Source organism: Ostrinia furnacalis, unplaced genomic scaffold, assembly GCF_004193835.3.
Source record: "Ostrinia furnacalis isolate ACB-3 unplaced genomic scaffold, ASM419383v2 OfSCF6703, whole genome shotgun sequence".
Classification (NCBI taxonomy): Eukaryota; Metazoa; Arthropoda; class Insecta; order Lepidoptera; family Crambidae; genus Ostrinia; species Ostrinia furnacalis.
Window position 1 is genome coordinate 145,934 of NW_021136942.1, and position 22,066 is coordinate 167,999.

At 38.8% G+C, this 22,066-nt stretch overlaps 1 protein-coding gene across 1 annotated transcript in view; it reads right to left on the minus strand.

The window, feature by feature from the left end:
* Positions 1 to 3,231: 3,231 nt before the first annotated feature.
* LOC114362754 (oxysterol-binding protein-related protein 2) overlaps positions 3,232 to 22,066 on the minus strand; it is a 35,487-nt gene continuing 16,652 nt past the window's right edge. The window contains exons 3-11 of the mRNA XM_028318271.1: positions 13,269 to 13,384; positions 11,567 to 11,657; positions 10,553 to 10,668; positions 8,901 to 9,043; positions 7,989 to 8,189; positions 5,190 to 5,385; positions 4,731 to 4,847; positions 4,297 to 4,511; positions 3,232 to 3,340 (exon numbers count right to left, since the gene is read on the minus strand). Of these exons, the coding sequence (XP_028174072.1) occupies positions 3,232 to 3,340; positions 4,297 to 4,511; positions 4,731 to 4,847; positions 5,190 to 5,385; positions 7,989 to 8,189; positions 8,901 to 9,043; positions 10,553 to 10,668; positions 11,567 to 11,657; positions 13,269 to 13,384 (1,304 nt within the window). The remainder of the gene's footprint in view (positions 3,341 to 4,296; positions 4,512 to 4,730; positions 4,848 to 5,189; positions 5,386 to 7,988; positions 8,190 to 8,900; positions 9,044 to 10,552; positions 10,669 to 11,566; positions 11,658 to 13,268; positions 13,385 to 22,066) is intronic.

A 22,066-nucleotide genomic window follows, 5' to 3' on the forward strand; every position in this document is an offset into this window, starting at 1 on the left:
TAACAAGCTACAACATACCTATACATTTTGAGAATAGCTGCTACTCTCTACAAAATCTACAACATATACTTATACATTATTTGATTAGTAATTGACGTCACACATACTCATTATAGGTACATAATATTAAATAATAATATTTATATATTTTTTATGTTAGAGAATAATCCAGCGCTGCAGCGTACAGTACGTCCCTGTTTTCTAAAAAAAAAAAATGAATGTTCTAAATTATATACTTATTTTACTTAAACATAATATGTATTTTAAAAGGAAACAAAAAATACGTCAGAGTTTTAAAGTTATTAAAATATTTAACTTGTTTTTTGAGTCAATATCCGAACTAACAAACAAATGCGAATATTCCTACTTTATTCAAATTTAAGAAATGGATGAAAAAGTCAACTTAATAGGTATTTATCAAATACAAATACTTATAATAATTAATATTATTGACTATTAAGCACTTATACTATTTATTCGCGCCATATAAGTCGCCACTACAAGAAAAATATTGCATCTTCGATATAGTTCCTTTGCGTCTGGTCCGCACATCCACTCTAATTCATACTCAAGTACTTCTTAGCCTCTGACTTTTCATATTTTACATTTACCTTAATAAAATACATTTTATTGATTTAAATTATCGCAAAAGCTCAGATATTTTTGCGGAAAATACGACTTCTGTCGTAGGTCTACAATGTTATTACATAATTCTGTAGGTCTACGTACGTCATTTTTCTCGTACATTAATGCTTATTTGCATGCACTGCAATAAAAATATAATTTAACCTTTCTTAAAAGTTATTTAATTAATTATTAATAATATTATTATTATACATTCTACTCATGTTTTATCAATCAGTGTCAATAAAAATAAAATTCCTTAAAATTATTGTTTAAAATACATTACATCCGAAGATCAACTAAAAATATTTAACCTACGCTCAACTTAATGAGGAGGAGGTACCAAAATCGCCAACTGAAATCAGTTCTGAATAAAATACTTATTCAGTATGATATTATATGTTTTGTTGTTGGAACTTTAATTAATATTTTGATTTATTTAAGTGTCAAGACCCCCCCCCCCCTCCTATCAACCATTTAAATCAAAACTTAAGCTAAGTGTAACACTTTGTGTTACTTAAATTGTCACTACTTTTGGGTAACCATGACTACATTTTCCTTTTGTATTTACACCTCAAAATACATACTCTTGTATACAGCGTTATTAGTAATTCGAAGGGATTTTATTTAAGGATAAGTCTTGTAATTAATTAAAATAATTTATAAATAAGGTTTTGTGTAAAAGACCTATCCATAGATCTTATCTGTAAATGAACCATGAAGTATAGGATTTTTATAATTTTAAATCCGAAAAATAATATACCTATCTTCAAATTGCTCGACAAAGGTGGTTTTAAAAATACTCTTCCATACTTACGAAGTTAGAAATCTGAAATGAACGCATTGAATTACTAGCAACCCTATATAATATAATTACATTATCTCTACCTTCCATGATGTAGACTGTAGAGAACACCATTATAAAAATAATGTTGGTTAAATACATACATTATAACAGAAAAAGAAAATGGGCGTTACTGCTATTAAGCTTATAATGCATTATGTTTTATATAAAAATCTTGAAAACAACTGAAAATGATATTCGATATGGATAGCTCCAAGACTGTAGGTACAGATTTTGTTCGGATTTTCATACTAGGCAGCCTGAACTAATATCAGTTTGTACGAGTATATCCATGGTAAGTATGTAGTAAGATATTTGTAACAAAACCTTCTTGTTTGCTAAAATTAATATTTTTATGTCCCTTGATAATATCCTAATAATCTTTACAGTAATTTTAGATAACTACTTTCCTTATTATTCTAACTAATTCTATTAAAGGTCGCGCCGCCTTAGGTCTGCTTCGTCACTGTGCGCCCCGTCATGTTCTCTTAGAAGAAACAGTCTACTGTCACCAAGTAATGCAAAAGTAGTCGAAGTAATGTTCAAAATTATCATTGCTGGTGTTAAAATGTGAAAAAAAAACCTTTTCTTATAATTTTATTGTAATTTTAATTTTATAATTTTTGCGAATTCAGTAAAAAAAAAGTAATTTTAGCCAATTTAGATAGGTAGGCAACTTGTGTTGTAACAAGTAAGCTAGACTGAAAAGTTTGATAATAGAGTCGCAATTAAGACTGTTTAAAAGAAGCGACAGTAGCCCATTGTGTCAGTGTCAATCGAGAAACGGTGAATCCACTCGTAACTTAGGCATTTTACCTAACCACAAGGGGTTATTGGAGACTAGGTATTAGAAAATATTTGTACTCGTATTTACAAATTATATTATTGTTACTACTATCACAGAATAATAATAAGTACTACGTACAGAAGCTTTACTTTGCGAAGGTATTTAAAAAAATGTATGCTCAATGTCATTAGCAATATGGTGTAATTTAGCTTGTCTCAAGTGTCAAGCACCATTTTGTAGACAAACTGCAGAAAATGGCGGAGGAAATACATGGTTAAGCATGAATTATGAATAATTTTAACCACTTATTTACCTATCAGTGTCTTCAGGCAACTTAAAAAAAAATCTGTGTTTTTATTATTATTTAGGCAGTTAAATACTGCACAGTATTTAGTTCACTATTTCCTTTATTTTTTTCTATCATATTTATTTATTTATATTTATTTATTTATTTATATACAAGAATACGCGTGCGTGAGTCAATGATCGCTCGTATGTGAGGCCTTGTCGAATAGTAATCCTGTAGGGTGCCATCGTGCTTGATTTGTTTTCGATGTAAACTCGCGGAGATGAACAGGCCTGCTACTATTCAAAACTTGACGAAGCAAACTCTTCCTTCTAAAAGCTGATGACGGTTTATGTACAAATAGAGCGCTTCTTATTAAATACAATAATAACTACTCTCTTAAATTATTAAATGCAATCTTAATATCACTCTGATACGTACAAATCATGTCATGATTATTTTACTATAGCTAACAACTAACATTCACTTATTTTCTATGGAATTTCCAATGCTGTAAATACATACATACATATATTATTTATATAAATATTTAAGTAACTAAATAATATAATATACCTATATAAATATTTGAGTAACTAATATAATATGTCTTTTAACGCTCTATGTCGCTGCCTCAAACTTATTACTAACATTTAGAAGAGTACATATTATTATTATTATGAAATTACCTTAAAATATATCAACGTCTTTAAGATGTTGGTAGTTGCGATCCCAGTACCCGCCGTTGTACAGCCAGTCCTCCTGCTTCGTGTAGGGATTTGTGCCTTGGCTGAACCACCTGGGAATTAGATTAATGGTGGTTTCAGTGGGTCAAAAACTCTATAAACTTTTAATTTTAAGCAAAATAAAGCCATCGGTTGTTAAGTTATAGAGAGTGATCTTTCCTTTGCTATAATAAGCCGATATAGTTATTATCCCGACATTATTTTGATTCACTGGACTCGTGAAATTCCCCCAGGAAAGGATAATAAATATTAGTTGACTACAGCCCCTTATGATCTACTTTCTACTAGTAAAGTAGCTTAATCTGTAAGCCTAGATATAGCACGTCACTACCTTGTTTAATATACCACGCAATTATGTATACTCATTCTTAAAAGATACACCATACAAATGGCATGGCATGGTAAATTCAGTGAACTGCTCCTGAATCGAATGTACCTTACTACTGCTATTTTTATTTATTTATATTAACCGGAAGACAGTGGTGACTGAGTTTGTTGCGGCGCTGCTGCGTCGATCTCACTTTGTTCCAACAGCCTAACGTCGAGTCGAAGCCGGCTGTCCGTCGGGCAGAGCTGGCCTTTCATATCCCGCCAGAATGTTGTTCATGCTAAACTCACCTTTATCTCTAAGCGCTAAAGTTTCAAATGGCACTTACGTCTTGGATGGATGTATATTTATGTACCCTGGTACTTAGGTAAAAGTACCCTGGCACTCAGGCATAAATAAGTACCCTGGTACTCAGGTATAAGTACCCTGGTACTCAGGTATAAGTACCCTGTCACTCAGGTATATTTAAGTCCCTTGGCACTACAATCTCACCTGGGCTGCCACCCATCCGGGCTCTTCTTCAGAGCCTTCCTAGCGGTCCGCTGCTTCTCCTCCAGCCGGGTCTTCTCTGCACTAAAGTTTCAAATGGTAGTCTTGGATGGATGTATATTTAAGTACCCTGGTACTCAAGTATAAGTACCCTGGTACTCAGGTATAAGTCCCCTGGCACTACAGTCTCACCTTGGCTGCCACCCATCGGGGCTCTTCTTCAGAGCCTTCCTAGCGGTCCGCTGCTTCTCCTCCAGCCGGGTCTTCTCGGCTGCGGCCGCGTCGATCTCGCCCTGTTCCAACAGCCTGACGTCGGGCCGCAGCCGGCTGTCCGTTGGGCAGAGCTGGCCTTTCATATCCCGTTCTAGCTCGTTGAGGGACATGGCGAACTCCGTGAATTGGTAGTACTGGGGATTGAAAAGATATTGAGTGTTTTTATAAATTGTTTGACGTGTCTCTCTAGCTGGTTGGATTTTTATTGGTGGTTAAGCTGAAGATCCTAGCTACACAGGAGTTGCGTTAGTCTCTCTTTAAATATAACAAATTCATTTACCTAAGTACTATTTGATATACTTATTTGTATTAATTGATGCAAATTTAAAAGAATAGGAACAGGGATAACTTACTTGTGCGCTATTCGTAGGCCTGGGCCGTGCCTCCCAAAGCGTGACCGACCCGGGAATGTCGATATTGAACGAGTCGTCAGGTTTGGGCACCTCATCCGTGTTTTCTGGTTCGTCATTCTGAAAATTATATTAAGTTGATTTTAGTATCTAGAAAGATCTTTGCCTTTAAAGTCAGTTGAACGAAAATAACAGTCTCATAGTCAGAATGTTTTTTCGAGGGCGTCACAGCTCCTGCTAAACTTAATTTTGTTTTTGTGCACTTAAGTTATAAATAGGACTTACGTCTTGAATGGACATGGAGCGCAGGGCCCCGACCTTGAAGTTGTTGCGTTTAGCGAGCACTTTCTTGGGCGTGTGCGAAGGTGTCTGCCCCGTGGCTTCATCACCGCGCTCTTTGACCCACTGCTCAGTCTAAACTTACCCTTGTTTCTATGCAATAAGGTTACAAATGGCACTTACGTCTTGGATGGACATGGAGCGTAGGGCTCCCACCTTGAAGCTGTTGAGTTTAGCGAGCACCTTCTTGGGTGTGTGCGAGGGCGTCTGCCCCGTGGCCTCATCACCGCGCTCCTTAGCCCACTGCTCGTGAGCCGCCGCGCTGCAGCACTTGATGTACTCCGTCCACTTGCCGTATAGGAAACGGAGCCGCTTTTTGCTAGAAGAAGTTGAATAGTTAAATATTTCGTATGCTACTGTGGTTCCCATCCTACTGCTTTAGTAATGTTGTCCATGCAATACGAGTACCAACCTAGATACTTATAGGATAATAAGAACTGTGGTGTGTGCCTATAGAAGTTGCGTTTAGTCGATATTTTTTATTATTTTTTATCTAAATAAATAGAAGTCAAGCTGCCTTACAACAAGGTAGTACCTAACTCAATCACAAAACAAGACTAAGTGTTTCAAGAAATAACTAATAATCTATTCGCTTTTGGTTTGATAGAAAATAGATAGAAGTTCAGATACAAAGCTGCGAGAGTCCTAACTAAGTTCACACTATAATTCGGGTTTATTTTAACAAAATATCATTATTAAAACATTCATTCTGTACTCAAGTTCTCTCATGTATTTCAATTCCCCTGCCACAGGCACGTTAAGCGCAAACTTTACAGTCAGCTTTTGGCGGCTTGCCAGCTTTCCCTGGATATACCACTTTCATTCTCATCGGCCAAATAACACTACTATGACCCATATAGTTTACGTTCATTGGAATATGATGGACATGGATTTTGTGTTTTCCGTATCCCAACTAATATTATAAATGCGAAAGTAACTCTGTCTGTCTGTCTGTCTGTTACGCTTTCCCGCTTAAACCTCGCAACCGATTTTGATGAAATTTGGCATAGAGATAGTTTGAGTCCCGGGAAAGAACATAGGATAGTTTTTATCCCGGTTTTTGAAACAGGGACGCGCGCGATAAAGTTTTTCTGTGACAGACAAAATTACACGCGGGCGAAGCCGCGGGCGGAAAGCTAGTACGAAATAAACTAAATTATGTGGCTGGTCTTTTGTTCTATGGTGTAAGTTGTGTGTAATCTTATAAGCAATCTTAAAAGCCAATCAGAAAACAGAACACCTGTATTTTTGGAAAAATAACAATGTCATATGGAGCTGAGTGAGAGACTTAACCCTTAAAGTATCAGGGAAACCATACAATAAAAATAAATATCCAGATTCCAGACTGATTATTCAGGATTCAAAAAGTTAAGGCTAGCTTATATCGATTAAGTAATATACGCTATATCTATGTCCTTTATTGTTAAGTCCATATGAACCAGGGCTACAAACTTATTCCTAATACACAAACCTGTGGCTATCATCAATAATTTATCATGAAACGACTAGCTTTAAATGCAAATAATATAATAATATGAAATTGCAATCCGCCCGCCGCATTATTCTGCAGTTCGGTTCGTGCAGAGCACTCTCAACACAGAGTCAATAAAGTTGCGGGTAGATAGCGCCTGCAGTGGACAGATATAATATGCAATAAAGTCCGCTTTCAGAAATATTTTTCAGCTTTGGTGGTCAATTTCATTTTCTGAAAAGTCCTTAACGTAAATTGTTAAGAGCGAGATACACGAGTCAACATGGGAATTAAAGCCTAAACCTCTTAGTTTCGAACTGCTCTTGTTCTGTTCAAATATGGTGGAGAGTCTAAAAACTTCTTTCTGGGACAAAACTTGGCCTTCACTGACCCATCCAGATCGGGCAGTAGGTTACACGAGAGTTGCACCAGTGGAAACGATATGTGGGGTTGTCCTCACATATCGTTTCCACTGGTCGTCGAACTTACAAAAGAATGCAAAGTAGATTTAACAGACACTATATCTTATTCGAACTTACTTAGAGTCGGAAATGAAGCCATCGACGCGGTGTAGGTCCCGGTTGTTGAAGCCAGCCGGCTTGAAGTTGAGGCTGGCCTTCAGTCCCGTGCCGCCGTGGCACACCACCNGACACAGAGTCAATAAAGTTGGGGGTAAATAGCGCCTGCAGTGGACAGATATAATATGCAATAAAGTCAGCTTTCAGAAATATTTTTCAGCTTTGGTGTTCAATTTCATTTTCTGAAAAGTCCTTAACGTAAATTGTTAAGAGCGAGATACACGAGTCAACATGGGAATTAAAGCCTAAACCTCTTAGTTTCAAACTGCTCCTGTTCTATTCAAATATGGTGGAGAGTCTAAAAACTTCTTTCTGGGACAAAACTTGGCCTTCACTGACCCATCCAAATCGGGTAGTAGGGTACACAAGAGTTGCAAGAGGTCATTATTAGCGACCAGGTACCTACAGGCGAACTTGCAAAAGAATGCAAAGTAGATTTAACAGACACTATTCTTATTCGAACTTACTTAGAGTCGGAAATTTTGTTGAAGCCAGTGGTTCAGGCCGGCGCAGCCGTGGCAAACCACCTCCATAGGCCCGTACTGCTAGTTTACACCTTATTCCTACTTACTTAGAGTCGGAAATGAAGCCATCGACGCGGTGCAGGTCCCGGTTGTTAAAGCCGGCCGGCTTGAAGTTGAGGCTGGCCTTCAGTCCCGCGCCGCCGTGGCACACCACCTCCATGGGCCCGTACTGCTAGTTTACACCTTATTCCAACTTACTTAGAGTCGGAAATGAAGCCATCGACGCGGTGCAGGTCCCGGTTGTTGAAGCCGGCCGGCTTGAAGTTGAGGCTGGCCTTCAGTCCCGCGCCGCCGTGGCACACCACCTCCATGGGCCCGTACTGCTAGTTTACACCTTATTTCAACTTACTTAGAGTCGGAAATGAAGCCATCGACGCGGTGCAGGTCCCGGTTGTTGAAGCCAGCCGGCTTGAAGTTGAGGCTGGCCTTCAGTCCCGCGCCGCCATGGCACACCACCTCCATGGGCCCGTACTGTTCGATCCACAGCTTGCCCACGATCACATTGTGCACGCAGCAGTTGACGTTCGTCCAGGTGTAGGCTTCTCCCCACCTGTTTATTGGGGAATCATGGCTCAATTTACTGCAGACACAAGGAATACAATTATTCTCAAAATTAATAACACATTGCTTAATGATTTCACTCTACCTGTAGAGTGAAATATTAGATTGTCTCTACCTGTAAGTACTTTTCATATTATTTGGGACCTAAATCAATAGCTGGTCGATCGGAATTTCGTGGCAAAATGTCGTTCCGATCGACCAGCAGATCAAGCGCCGCAAGTGGAACTGGATTGGCCACACTCTCCGAAGGGACCCCGATCACATCCCTAAGCAGGCTCTGGATTGGAATCCCCAAGGAAAACGCAAACGTGGTCGACCCAGGCAAACTTGGCGGCGCACTGTAGCGGACGAGGCGAAGAAGATCAGCAAGACCTCGAGCGAGGTCAAGCGAGAAGCTCAAGACCGAACGAGATGGAGGACTGTTGTGGACGCCCTCTGCCCCATCTAGGGGACATAGGACCATAAGTCAAATCAATAGCAATTTTTTGTAGCATTCTAGAATACTATCACTTGGGTGACCACAGAAGCCCAGCGTCGTGGCATTATCTACCTAATGAGATGCTACGACATCATGAGTGACTGAGTGTATACCTTTTCAGTATCATTGTGTACATAAATTTTTAATGATCTGTGTATGTTAGTACGTGTAATGATATTGAATAAATATTTTTTCTTTCTTTCTTTCCCTCCAAACACTCACCTCGGCAGTTCAACGGTGACGTGCCCTTTAGGCTGTATCTCGACGCTCTTGCCGCAGAACTTGAGCTTAGGATGCACCGAGCCGTGGAACACGAAGTGCGGGCTGTCCGCGTGGAACGCAGACACCGGCGGGTGGTGGGACACCTGGGTTAATATAGAAATCATCATCATCACTACTCCAACACGAGATAGCAGGAAACCATACGAAGAGCTGTATTCACCTCTAAAATTGATATGGACGCCTCAACATCACTACGACCGCTCTGCCAAGAGCAAAAAGACTAAGAAGAAGATCATCACAGGTCTCCATTGCAGGAGGACTATTCTGTCTAATCTACTAGAGGTGTAGGATTTGGACTACACTCCTGACCACTTTGGTCAGACGGGTTGGGAATGTTTTACGCACGTGCACCTCCAATGACCGGGAGAATAATGCCCGTTTTACGTTCACCATCAATCCCTGATTTTTAAGTGACCCCTATCTTATGGTAATGGTAACGAATAACAGGAATATTGTTTACATAGGGGTCACTTAAAAATTTGGGATTGATTTTGTAAACGGGCATTAGAGACCTAAATCATGGACAAAATTTTGGTATTCAGGTTCAGAAGTGGCTAACAGCTATATTAGCTGGCGTTGATATTTCTAAACTACATCATAAAAAAAATGAGCCAGTCGCAGTCCACTTACTCATCAATCATGAGAATGAAACAAGCCCAAATAACCAAATAGCTTGATGTATTTTTGATTTTGTCAAAACTGCTTCCTCAAATGAACAATATAATAGCCAAAATGTTCTATACTAGCACTTTTCGCTTTAATAACACTTTTTTGGCACGACTTTAACTCTGAACATTGGTTAACATCTTGGCATTTTTCCAAATTACAAATGTTCGATTTGTACCAATAAATACCAGTCACCTGGTAAGCCGTTCTCGTTTTTCGAACTGTCAAGAAAAACTAAAAGCAAATTAATTCAAGGGGAATTCCGGACTATCTGCTACTTCACTCGCTAAAATTTAATACAAGACCATTAGGGAAATCTAGCCCCAATTGCTAACATACATAGTAGCTAAAATTGAAACATGAATAATTGAACATGCACTTTTACTCCCGTTGCACTGCGGCGGGGAAACAATGTCGATGTTGCTCGTGATTAAATCCTATTATTAAAGTATCTAGCATGTATTCTGATTTGAAGAGCGATAGCGAATATCTCTTCTCTTCAAACAAAGAAAATGAAACAGGAATGAAAAAGCGATCATCAAGTGTTCTAATCTTGAATAGGGGACCGGAGGTTTGTAGTTGTGGATTAGACAGTGTGACTGTGTGATGAACCCAAAAAACAAAGATTCGCGAAGAAAAGAACTTACGGTCTAGTAGGTATACTCGTAGATAGTTTCTCGGTGCCTTGCTAAATTCTTGGTGTGGAGAATGGAAGCTTGAACAGTTAGCCTGTCCCAAGAGCTTTAAGGACGCCATTGTTTCTTCCTAAACAAGTCTTGACCTTCATTAATTGGGTTTTTATTGACGGTCGCTGACGATCCTGGCTACACACGAGTTGCAGTGGTGGGAACGAGAGGTGGGAATAGTCCTGTCCTCAGCAAGTCTCATTAACATAACCTTCTAATTAGAAATAACATGTTTCTAACCTGCTCGCAAACCGCTCTAAACTCCTGACGCTCCAACTCGTAGGTCTCTCCCAGCAGTGGGTTGAAGGGCTTGCCCAGCCGCTCCCAGTTCGAAGCTAGCGCGCTCACGGCAAACGCTGTGAAAATAATCATACATTACTGATGATTACATTGATATTACTTATTATCTGTTACATAGATGGAAATTTTACAATATTGCAAATAAGTTTAAATATCATTTTATTCTTTACGAGCTAAAGGCTTCTGGAAATACCTTTCTCAAAGGTTTCCACAACGATCTGCAATACTCTGCCTACATACTTGTGCTTCTCGTGACTTTTATCAGATGATCGGTCCACCGAATCAGCCTGCTTGCTGCTTTATCTTAATAAACGGTGTGTAACGGCCATAATGTTGGGTTTTGTGAGTGTAAAAGGAATAGGTACTCAAGATACGATAAAAACGTTTTAAATATGTGCGAAATCAAAACAAAAGAACATTGACATTGGGCGATGAAAAATGAAAATATTTCTTAGTGGCCAGTGTCACATGGCCGTGTGCGTTTTTAAACAAACCTACTATGTTAAAAAAACGTGAATAGGCAAAACAAAAGAACATCGATATTGGGCGATGAAAAAGAATGTAGATATTTTCTTGGTTACCAGCGCGCGCGGCCAAAGAGGCCGTGTTCAATTAAACGGACCTACTGTGTTTACTTGTTATTGTGACATGCGTTGTTTCAAACTAACTGAAGGAAACAACCATAAAAGTTAACTTTATTTGTTTTGTTCGCCAAACTTGAACTGTATCCCTGCGATAACGATGTCAAACTCGGACCAAGTGCGATTATAGAGTTAGACCCATGAAAGAAACCCGCCAAGTTTTATTTTATGTTTTATTATACAGTGTGAGTCACGTTAAAGTGTACATATGAAAATAGATAAAACTAGACTTATTTTTATCGACAAAAAAGAGGTCAAAATTTTTTTGAGATTTTTTTTTAATTTTTTATCGAATTTTTTTTCTTCCAATTACTTATTGTAAAGAANTTTGGATGCACCGAGCCGTGAAACACGAAGTGCGGGCTGTCCGCGTGGAACGCAGACACCGGCGGGTGGTGGGACACCTGGGTTAATATAGAAATCATCATCATCACTACTCCAACACGAGATAGCAGGAAACCATACGAAGAGCTGTATTCACCTCTAAAATTGATATGGACGCCTCAACATCACTACGACCGCTCTGCCAAGAGCAAAAAGACTAAGAAGAAGATCATCATCATGACATTTGGTCTCCGTTCCAGTAGGACGATCCTGTCTAATTTACCAGAGGCAAATGCAGGATTTAGACTACACTCCCTGCGCTGGACAGTCGGGTTGGGAATGCTTTACGCACACCTCAAATGACCGGTAAGACACCTAAATGATGGACAAAAATTTGGTTTTCAGGTTCAGAAGTGGAAACGAGAGACTAACATAAGAGCTATATTAGCTGGCGTTGATATTTCTAAGCTACATCATAAAATGAACCAGTCGCAGTTCACTTAGGTACTCATCAATTATGAGAATGAAACAAGCCCAAATAACCAAATATCTTTATGTATTTTTGATTGTGTCAGAATCAGAAGTGCTTCTTCAAATGAACAATAGGCAAAATGTTCTATACTAGCACTTTTCGCTCTAATAACGCTTTTTTGGCACGACTTTAACCCTGAACATTGGTTAAAATCTTGGCATTTTTCCAAATTACAAATGTTCGATTTGTACCAATAAATACCAGTCACCTGGTAAGCCGTTCTCGTTTTCCAAACAGTCAAGAAAAACTAAAAGCAAATAAATTCAAGTTGAATTCCGGACTATCTGCTACTTCACTCGCTATTTCACAAAGGACCATTAGGGAAATCTAGTCCCAATTGCTAACATACATAGTGGCTGAAATTAAAACATAAATCATTGAACATGCACAATTTTACTCCCGTTGCACTGCGGCGAGGAAACAATGTCGATGTTGCTCGTGATTAAATTCCTATTCAAGCACTACCGCATTCACTGTGGATCTATTATTAAAGTATCTAGCATGTATTCTGATTTGAAAAGCGATAGTGAATATCTCTTCTCTTCAAACTAAGAAAATGAAACGAAATAAAAAAGCGATCATCAAGTGTTCCTATCTCGTAGAGAATGGATTGAACAGTTAACCTATGCCAAGAGCTTTAAGGACGCCATTGTTTCTTCCTAAACAAGTCTTGACCTTCATTGGTTGGGTTTTTATTGACGGTCGCTGACGATCCTGGCTACACACGAGTTGCAGTGGTGGGAACGAGAGGTGGGAATAGTCCCGTATTCAACAAGTCTCATTATCTTAACTCTGACTGTTGACGATGGCCACCAGAAGTAGGTACAACTTAGCTAGATTTAAATATTATTAATTAAAATGGCTGCTTATGAAACTAACTTACTAATACCTTACTAGATTTGCCTTTCATTTGTATGAATATGTAACTGATGGTGCCTGAATGTAGGCTATAGGTATTATTATTGACCTACTTAACTTACCGAAGTCCTGTGACTTACCTTGCATTTTGTTGCGTCACCCTCTGCGAACGTACTAGTGCGCACACCCGGACGCGCCTTCATTTTCAACGTACCTACCTGGACTTTCATTTTCATTCATCACCTACGTTCACCCATCGACCTACATCGCCTACACTGACCAAAATCAATATGTTTCTAACCTGCTCGCAAACCGCTCTAAACTCCTGACGCTCCAGCTCGTAGGTCTCTCCCAGCAGTGGGTTGAAGGGCTTGCCCAGCCGCTCCCAGTTCGAAGCTAGCGCGCTCACGGCAAACGCTGTGAAAATAATCATACATTACTGATGATTACATTGATATTACTTATTATCTGTTACATAGATGGAAATTTTACAATATTGCAAATAAGTTTAAATATCGTTTTATTCGTTACGAACTAAAGACGTCCGCTTCTGTAAATACCTTTCTCAAAGATTTTCACAACGATCTGCAATGCTCTGCCTACATCATGTGCTTCCCGTGACTTTTATCAGATGATCGGTCCACCGAATCGGCCTGCTTTATCTTAATAAACGGCGTGTAACGGCCATAATGTTGTGTTTTGTGAGTGTAGAAGGAATAGGTACCTACTCAAGATACGATAAAAACGTTATGTGCGAAATCAAAACAAAAGAACATCGACATTGGGCGATGAAAAAAGAAAATATTTCTTAGTGGCCAGCGTCGCGTGGCCGTGTGCGTTTTTAAACAAACCTACTGTGTTAAAAAAAACGTGAATAGGCAAAACAAAAGAACATCGATATTGGGCGATGAAAAAGAATGTAGTTTTTTTCTTGGTTACCAGCGCGCGCGGCCAAGGAGGCCGTGTTCAATTAAACGGACCTACTGTGTTTACTTGTTATTGTGACATGCGTTGTTTCAAACTAACTGAAGGAAACAACCATAAAAGTTAACTTTATTTGTTTTGTTCGCCAAACTTGAACTGTATCCCTGCGATAACGATGTCAAACTCGGACCAAGTGCGATTATAGAGTTAGACCCATGAAAGAAACCCGCCAAGTTTTATTTTATGTTTTTATAGTTTATTGTTGCGTAGACCGTATAATACTCGTAGTCCTTCTTAATAAGTTCATACTTTTGATGACCTCATTTTATGGGACGTGGACCAAATTTTCTTAAGAGTAAAAATAAGTTTAATAATCATACCTCACTTATGATTACCTACACCATAACATTTTTATGACTACTTTCAGGGGACATCCAGTATTTAATGCTAGACCTGTAATTGAAGAACCCAGGAGTTTACCTATGCAGCCTTGATGGTGGTCTGAATTTCTTTACAAAACTTTTGGTATGCTGAAGGTTGTTTCCCCTTGGAAAGTCTCAATATAAATCTTTTGTTTGTTATTTTAAAGCTTCCTACAGCTTATAAGTTCCTTTATAAGTAAAGGTCTCTCTTACATTAAACTAGCGGCCGCCCGCGACTTTGTGCGCGTTGATCCCGTTTTACCCCTTTAGGGGTGGAGTTTCGGAAAATCCTTTCTAAGCGGATGCCTGCGTCATAACATCTACCTGCATGCCAAATTTTAGCCCGATCCGTCCAGTGGTTTGAGCTGTGCGTTGATAGATCACTATGTCAGTCAGTCAGTCAGTCAGTCAGTCAGTCAGTCAGTCAGTCGGTCACCTTTAAGTTATATATATTTAGATACAATTTTGTATACCTAGTAGAGTCAAACTTCGCACGCCAACAAAATTACCTCCCAATCCGCTAAAGGTCTGACCTTTCTCGAGTTAGTTAGTGAGCAATCTAATTCCAATAGGCTCTTTGATGATTATGGTTAATTTGGACCACTATTCCCCTTACCCTGCCATTTGAAGTTAGTTTATTAGGTGTTTTGATGTTTGATGAATGTTGTTGGGGAAATGTTTTCAAGCTTTTCTAATTTCCGTTCATTAGTTGTGAAAGATTAAGTTCAGGAAATAATGAGAAAAAATGTATTTTATGTCAAAGATAAGCTATTTTGGTTTGAAAAATAATAGCTAAATAGTCATCTCATCAGATAAAATGTTTAGGAATCCCAACAACGAAACTGGTAACAAATGTAGGACGCAAAATTAGTAGAAGGAAATTCATTCTCTAATCATTCGGTCCATTTTTTGCATCTCTGGCCTAACTGCAAAAGATAAATTTACATTAAATTGAACACCACCGGTATGGTGATCTTGAAGCGTAGTCCTATGGCTGGTAATGATGATGAAGCAGTTGCTTAAATGCAATATACTCCATCCTGGCCACAGGGTCTGTCAGCTCCGAAGCCATCCTCAGCAGATGCGCGTATTCCAGATACTTCAGCATCCTCTAAAGGAAGGACAGCGGCTTGAACACCACCGGCTTGGTGATCTTGGAGCAGAGTCATATGGCTGGTAATGATGATGAAGCACCCGCTTACCAGCAATATACTCCATCCTGGCCACAGGGTCTGTCTGCTCCGAAGCCATCCTCAGCAGATGCGCGTATCCTAGATACTCCAGCATCCTCTGGAGGAAGGACAGCGGCTCGTTGAACATCCCCGGCATAGGGATCTTGGAGCGGAGTCCTACGGCTGATATTGATGATGAAGCACCCGCTTACCAGCAATATACTCCATCCTGGCCACAGGATCTGTCTGCTCCGAAGCCATCCTCAGCAGATGCGCGTACTCCAGACACTCCAGCATTCTCTGGAGGAAGGGCAGCGGCTCGTTGGACACCACTGGCATGGTGATCTTGGAGCGTAGTCATATGGCTGGTAATGATGATGAAGCAGTTGCTTACCAGCAATATACTCCATCCTGGCCACAGGGTCCGTCTGTTCCGACGCCATCCTCAGCAGATGCGCGTACTCCAGATACTCCAGCATCCTCTGGAGGAAGGACAGCGGCTCGTTGAACACCACCGGCATGGTGATCTTGGACAGCTCCTTCCCGACGCAGTTCTTCAGCACCGACCAGAGGGAGAAGTCGCCGCGACTGAATTGGGCCACTGGTAGAGATGTCCTGGGGACAAAGGGAACTAAGATTAGATGATAGTCCTACAATATTCATACATCTTAGTAGTAGGAGCACAGACTAATGTAGTAGTATGATAGTCAATACTACCATAGATTTTAATATACTACAAAAGATTGAAATTCATTTACGGCCTCTTTCTTCACGGTCCTATAGCTCAGAATTTAGAAAACTCGAAAAAATGTAGGTACATTATCTAACTGAGTAGGTATAACACTTACTGTTTCATACATTTTCCTTCTACATAGAAGACATAAATCACATGTACAAATATCTATATCCACAAAAACTTCGGTATTCCATTAACCTTTAGAAGTTGATATTCCATTAAATCAGGATTCATAATAGATGATATAATAACGTTCGACTTTTGTGTTGACCTTCAACGTTCAGCATGCACGAGTAATAACGACAATCACACCCCGTGGAGTCCTGCAAGGAGCCGTCCTTGGCCCATTTCTTTGGGTCGATATTTTCCCCTGGATTCCCCATTCACCCGTATACTTGATGCATATCTTTTTATTTCAGCACCCCCGAGAACTACCCTTTTACGCTTTCCTGATATTCTTAATATTTTTTTGATTAAGTCATCTCCTCCTTTTATCTTTCTTGATTCTGCTGCCAAAATAGTAATTTTTGAACCATACTTTTAACTTGCCAATTTTCAGCCTAAAGTTGTAGCTGATTACGTAAGTTACCTCTTCCAAAATATTTAGCTAAAGCGACCATATTTTAATTTGAACACAAATATCACCTTGTTAAGTGATTACTAAACGACCTAATCCATTAACTGATTAGTCCATTACCAGCTCGTTAAATGATTATTAACTGCTGATTGGTTTACATAAGCCTAATTAACCACTCCGGTAAATTAATTTAATCATAGTGTAATACGGCAATTAAGAACTGATTAATTACTCTAGAAGTACCTACTATCTCCAAGAATTCTCTTTTTTTCATAGTTTGTTTTACGTTTTTTTGTGTATTGTTCAGAGAGCTGAATTTTAAGTGAAATTTTTATGGTTTCAATTCAATCAGAAGTATGCAATGTGGTTTCAAATAGTTTTTAAATACAGTCATATTCATTAATGATAGAGAGACGTCGAAAAGCGCTTTAAAAAGGCTAATTTTGGTCAGCTACATTTCCCTGGTTAGCCCTGACTTTCTCCAATCAAATTGCAAAATGATTTCTCCGATGTAAATCCAATTAGTGCTGGTACTTCGTATAAGCCTGGGGCAGACGTAATGCAATAACTTCTGCAGATTGGACGGGAGTAGGCTTCGACTTAATTTCACCCCCACCCGCGCTGGGGTATGGGCGTAATGAGGGGAAGCAGGTGTTTAATCCCTGTGTGCCATCAACAAATACGTTCAGCCTTGGACGTTGATTAATTAGGTAAGGTATACAAGAGGAAATGGAGCATCGTAAGTACCAAAAAGGTACCGAACGAAGCTACTTGATGTGACATTCTTGTAAAAATGAACAAAATATGAAGAATCAAAAGATGAACTTAATATAGTCATAAATGTATATAATAGAGGTCGCAGACTTAGCTCTCATAAAATTCGACTCTCTTTCTCAAAGTTGTTCTCGGAGAGAAAGAGCAAGGCAATTTGAAGCGTCATCAAAAAAATCTTACTGATAATGATATTTGTAACAATAAGCTAAAATCATGCGAAAAACGCCCGAATACCTGTATGACACTAATTAACAAACAACCTAACAATTTTACCATTCAATTTAATCATTCTTAAATACATAGTAAGTAACGCTATTTAAAGCTTATTGTCTAAAATAATGTACCTGTTTATGTAATTTAATTTAATTTAATTTATGCGGCACGAGTACCTATTTAACATAATAGCGGTAACTTGAAAGTGTGTTTTGATGTTTCAGATCAACCCTCTTGAAAGGTGACTCATTCAGTAACGAGAGGGAAGATTACAACCGCCCCTTTCATGCCCCTCGAAGTTCAAGAGCGGAAACGGATGTCTCAAGTAGGGCTACCATGTAGTTTCAGTAAGCCGGATTTGGCAAGACAGGAAATAATCGTAAAATAGATGATGACTTTTAACTTTATCTACTCAATTAATGACTCTTGCTAAACTGATGAAGATATTTCTCTGTCTGTCTGTTAGGTACGCTTTCACGTCTAAACCATTGAACCGACTTAAGATCTTATACTCGTAGTAAGTACCTACTTTCGTTCGTTCGTTCGTTTCAGCTGAAAGACTTATTACAAAGTCAGTACTTATTACATAATTATTATTATAGCCTCATTATTTATGACTGTATATCTATAATGAGTAGGGGGGGGGGAGCTGAAATAAACGTGAAGAAAAATAATTAAGAAATAAAATAAATTTTACATAATTAATCTCTATTCGTACGAGGAGGTTCGAGGTACTTAAAGAAATATGGCCGCATGGATCTGTCATAAAGGATTTTGGAGCTACCTCAGAAAATCGATCGCCGCCAGATGCTGCAAACAGGACTCGTCCTTGAATGCTGCAAAATAGGGGGTTCCCAATCCCGCTGTCGGCTTTTTGGGTCACGGCCGCGGCGTCACCTTGAAACCGTGAGATCACAGCTACCCTCCGGATGATGAGGGTTTCCCGAAAAGCTTGTGAACAGTTAAATGTTGCAAGTTTCATCCAGAATCCACCTTTCGGGATTAGGCTTAAGAGTCGTTTTCCCTTTGAGCTAAGCCATGTATTTTGTTAACAGCTATCTTTTTTTCAGTGACCAGTAAATTGATTTATGTAACTTACTTACAATACACTAAAAGACAATCTGGATCTTCCTATAGTACTATTGAGCATTATTATGGCTTGCATTTACCTATTTTCAATTATTTTTAAGAAGCTTTTTAATTCAATTATTTTGTAGGGAACTCATGAAGGCTTCCTCGATTCTTTCAGCTTCAGTTTTCGCCCCTCCATGGGACTATCTCTCTAATTCTGTGCCCTATAGAGAGTAAATGGGTTTGGAATATGGTTAAGAGAGAAGCTTTTTTTAATTGAATAATTTTGTAGGGAAGGACATGAAGGTTTTCTTGATTCATTCAGCTTCAATTTTCACCCATTCTTGGGACTTCCCCCTTAATTATGTGCCCTTTAGAGAGTAAATGGGATCGGAATTAAAAAAAAATAAGGAACCTATAAAGGCTTCCTCGATTCTTTCAGCTTCAGTTTTCACCCGTCCACGGCACTTCCTCTTTAATTCTGTTCCCTATAGAGAGTAGGAAATGGGGAAGATGCTCAAGAAAGAAGCTTTTTTAATTCAATAATTTTGTAGGGAAGGACAAGCTTTCTTGATTCTATCAGCTTCAGTTTTCACCCCTCCATGAGACTTTCCTTTTAACTCTATGATCTTTAGAGAGTAAATGGGATCGAAACTAGGCTAAAAGTGAAGCTTTTTTTAATTCAATATTTTTGTAGGGAAGGACATGAAGGCTTTTTTTGATTCTATCAGCTTCAGTTTTCACCCCTCTATGGGACTTCCCCTCTAATTCTATGCTCTTTAGAGAGTATATGGGATCGAATCATGGTTTAAAGTGAAGCTTTTCTTAATTGAATATTTTTGTAGGGAAGGACATGAAAGCTTTTTTTTATTCTATCAGCTTCAGTTTTCACCCCTCCTCGGGACTTCCCTTCTATGCATTTTAGAGAGTAAATGGGATCGAAACATGGCTAAAAGGGAAGCTTTTCTTAATTCAATATTTTTGTAGGGAAGGACATACATAAGGCTTTCTTGATTCTATCAGCTCCAGTTTTCACCCCTGCACGGGACTTCCCCTTGTCTGTTTGCAAAGCACTAGTCCCGCCCGCGACGAGGCTTATTTGCCCTCGTCTTTGTCTGGGTACTTTGCAAATGTTTGCGTTTCTCGTCCGTGACGTTGTCACAATTTAATATAGACGTTGAGCTCTGGAAATTTAGCATTTGACAGTCAGTACAAATACTAATAAAGCTTAGGAACTTAATTTACCTACTGCCGATTTAGAACTTATTATTATTTCCATTAGGTACTAAATATAAGTCAGAACTTAATAACTCCAAACACTATTATGCTTTAAGTACCTATCATTTAGTAGGTATCTAAATGATAGGTACATTATTGGGCTCTTTTAACTCTTCTCTTCTAATACATTTCTCGGCTGATCTAGGGTGGTCCTCTTCTCTCCTAATGCCGTGCCCTACAAGGCCCATAATGTTCTAATTGTAAGTAATGGATGCAACAAAATGTTGAGTATTGAGTGTGATATTAATTTAGATCCCGCCTTCTTGTTCTTTTCAAGTATTTTCATCAAGTAGGTACTTCGTTTATAAGTAAAATTTTCTGCAAAAGACAGCCACAAGGGATCATTTGGTGTTTCAATGGAACCCTAAAGACAAGAACAGAATTATATTGGAGATGGTTTCTTTAAAAATCTTAAACCAAAAGTCAATAATGACTCCCTTTGTAACTGTAATCCTAGGCCTTTTGAGTAAGATTAAGCTTTTGATAATCTCGAGTTTAAAGTCCAGAGTAAAAAGATAATATTGTGGGGTGTACTCGCGATCAAGGTCGGCCGGATCAATACCGTCGCTGGGGCGGGATAGGGTGACCAGCGGTCTGAGTAACGGGGGACTCGCACCAACTCACGCCACTAAAGAGAAGGTATTTTAAGATTGGAAGACTGTGTGGAATTTATTCGCTGTGGATCTTAAAAGTATCGCACATCCCTAGTGTAATTACCCGTGCATTTAGACGCCCTTAAGTAACTCTTTCCACTCGTAAACCACATTCAAGTACTTAATTCTCAGTCCCACGCACCTCAGTTCTGCCTACTAGGCTATTTCTTAGATGACTTCAGATCTAGACTTCACATAGAATTAGTACCAATATTTCAACTAAGTACATAGTAGGTAACTATAATTAATCACATTCTGGTTTTGTTGATGTTGTTGATGACTTCAATTCTCAGATCTCCTCATTTCTAATTCCATTCTGAACGCAAAACCTTTTTTATTATTATTTTCCCATTTGAATCTCTCTGATGTTGATACGTAGTATTTGTACTGTGTAGGGTGTACCCGCGTTCAAGGGCGCGGGACGGATCAATACACGCTCCCGGGACCGGGACCGGGAATGAGTTGCAACGCGGCTCTGCTGATGTACGACCGGTATTTATGCTTTCTACCCACGCTTCTCTCTAAACAAAGATGTCTGTCTTCCCCTGGGTTTTAATTTTATGAAAAGAAACTTTAGGGTCTGGAGATAAGATTGTCTTTTGTCTAACGAGTACAATAAGGGACAACAGAAAATTTAATAAAATGAAAGACAGAGTAATTTTTTATGCACAGGTTAATCAGTCAGGTTTTGTTAGGTAACAATAATAATATGTAGGTACTGCGATTGGCTGAAATGTTATGTTTTCTTATTTATTTTCATTTAGGTATTTATTATTTATAGAAACCAACAGCGATACATTGAAAATTTTAGTTATTAGATTTGGATTCATTCACTCATTATTTCTACTCAGTTAAATATACCTACAGTTAAACACAAAATGATTAACTTTAAGAAAGTATATACCTACCTGAGCACCTACTCAGAGCTTTTATAACGTTACGTTGAGCTTACAACAAAGTCCTAACTTTTGTACTTGTCAGCTTGCAAAATAATAATTTAAAAGTTGAAAAGTGTTTCACACAAGTGCTTAAAAGCTGTGCAATCAAGGAAAGACTGTCAAAACAAGGTAATGAAGACCCGATGTTTAATTAAATCAAGATAATTTCATAACTTGCTGTTAGGAGCTGGGAAAACTACTGGCTAAAGTTATATTAAAGAAAAGTCATTTATTCATTATGCTGCAGAATGTAGAAACTGCACTAAATGACAGTCATGAATAATAGAAAGAGGTAGTCACTAAGTAAATTGAATTCATTGTCCGACGTCAAGTCTTAATTT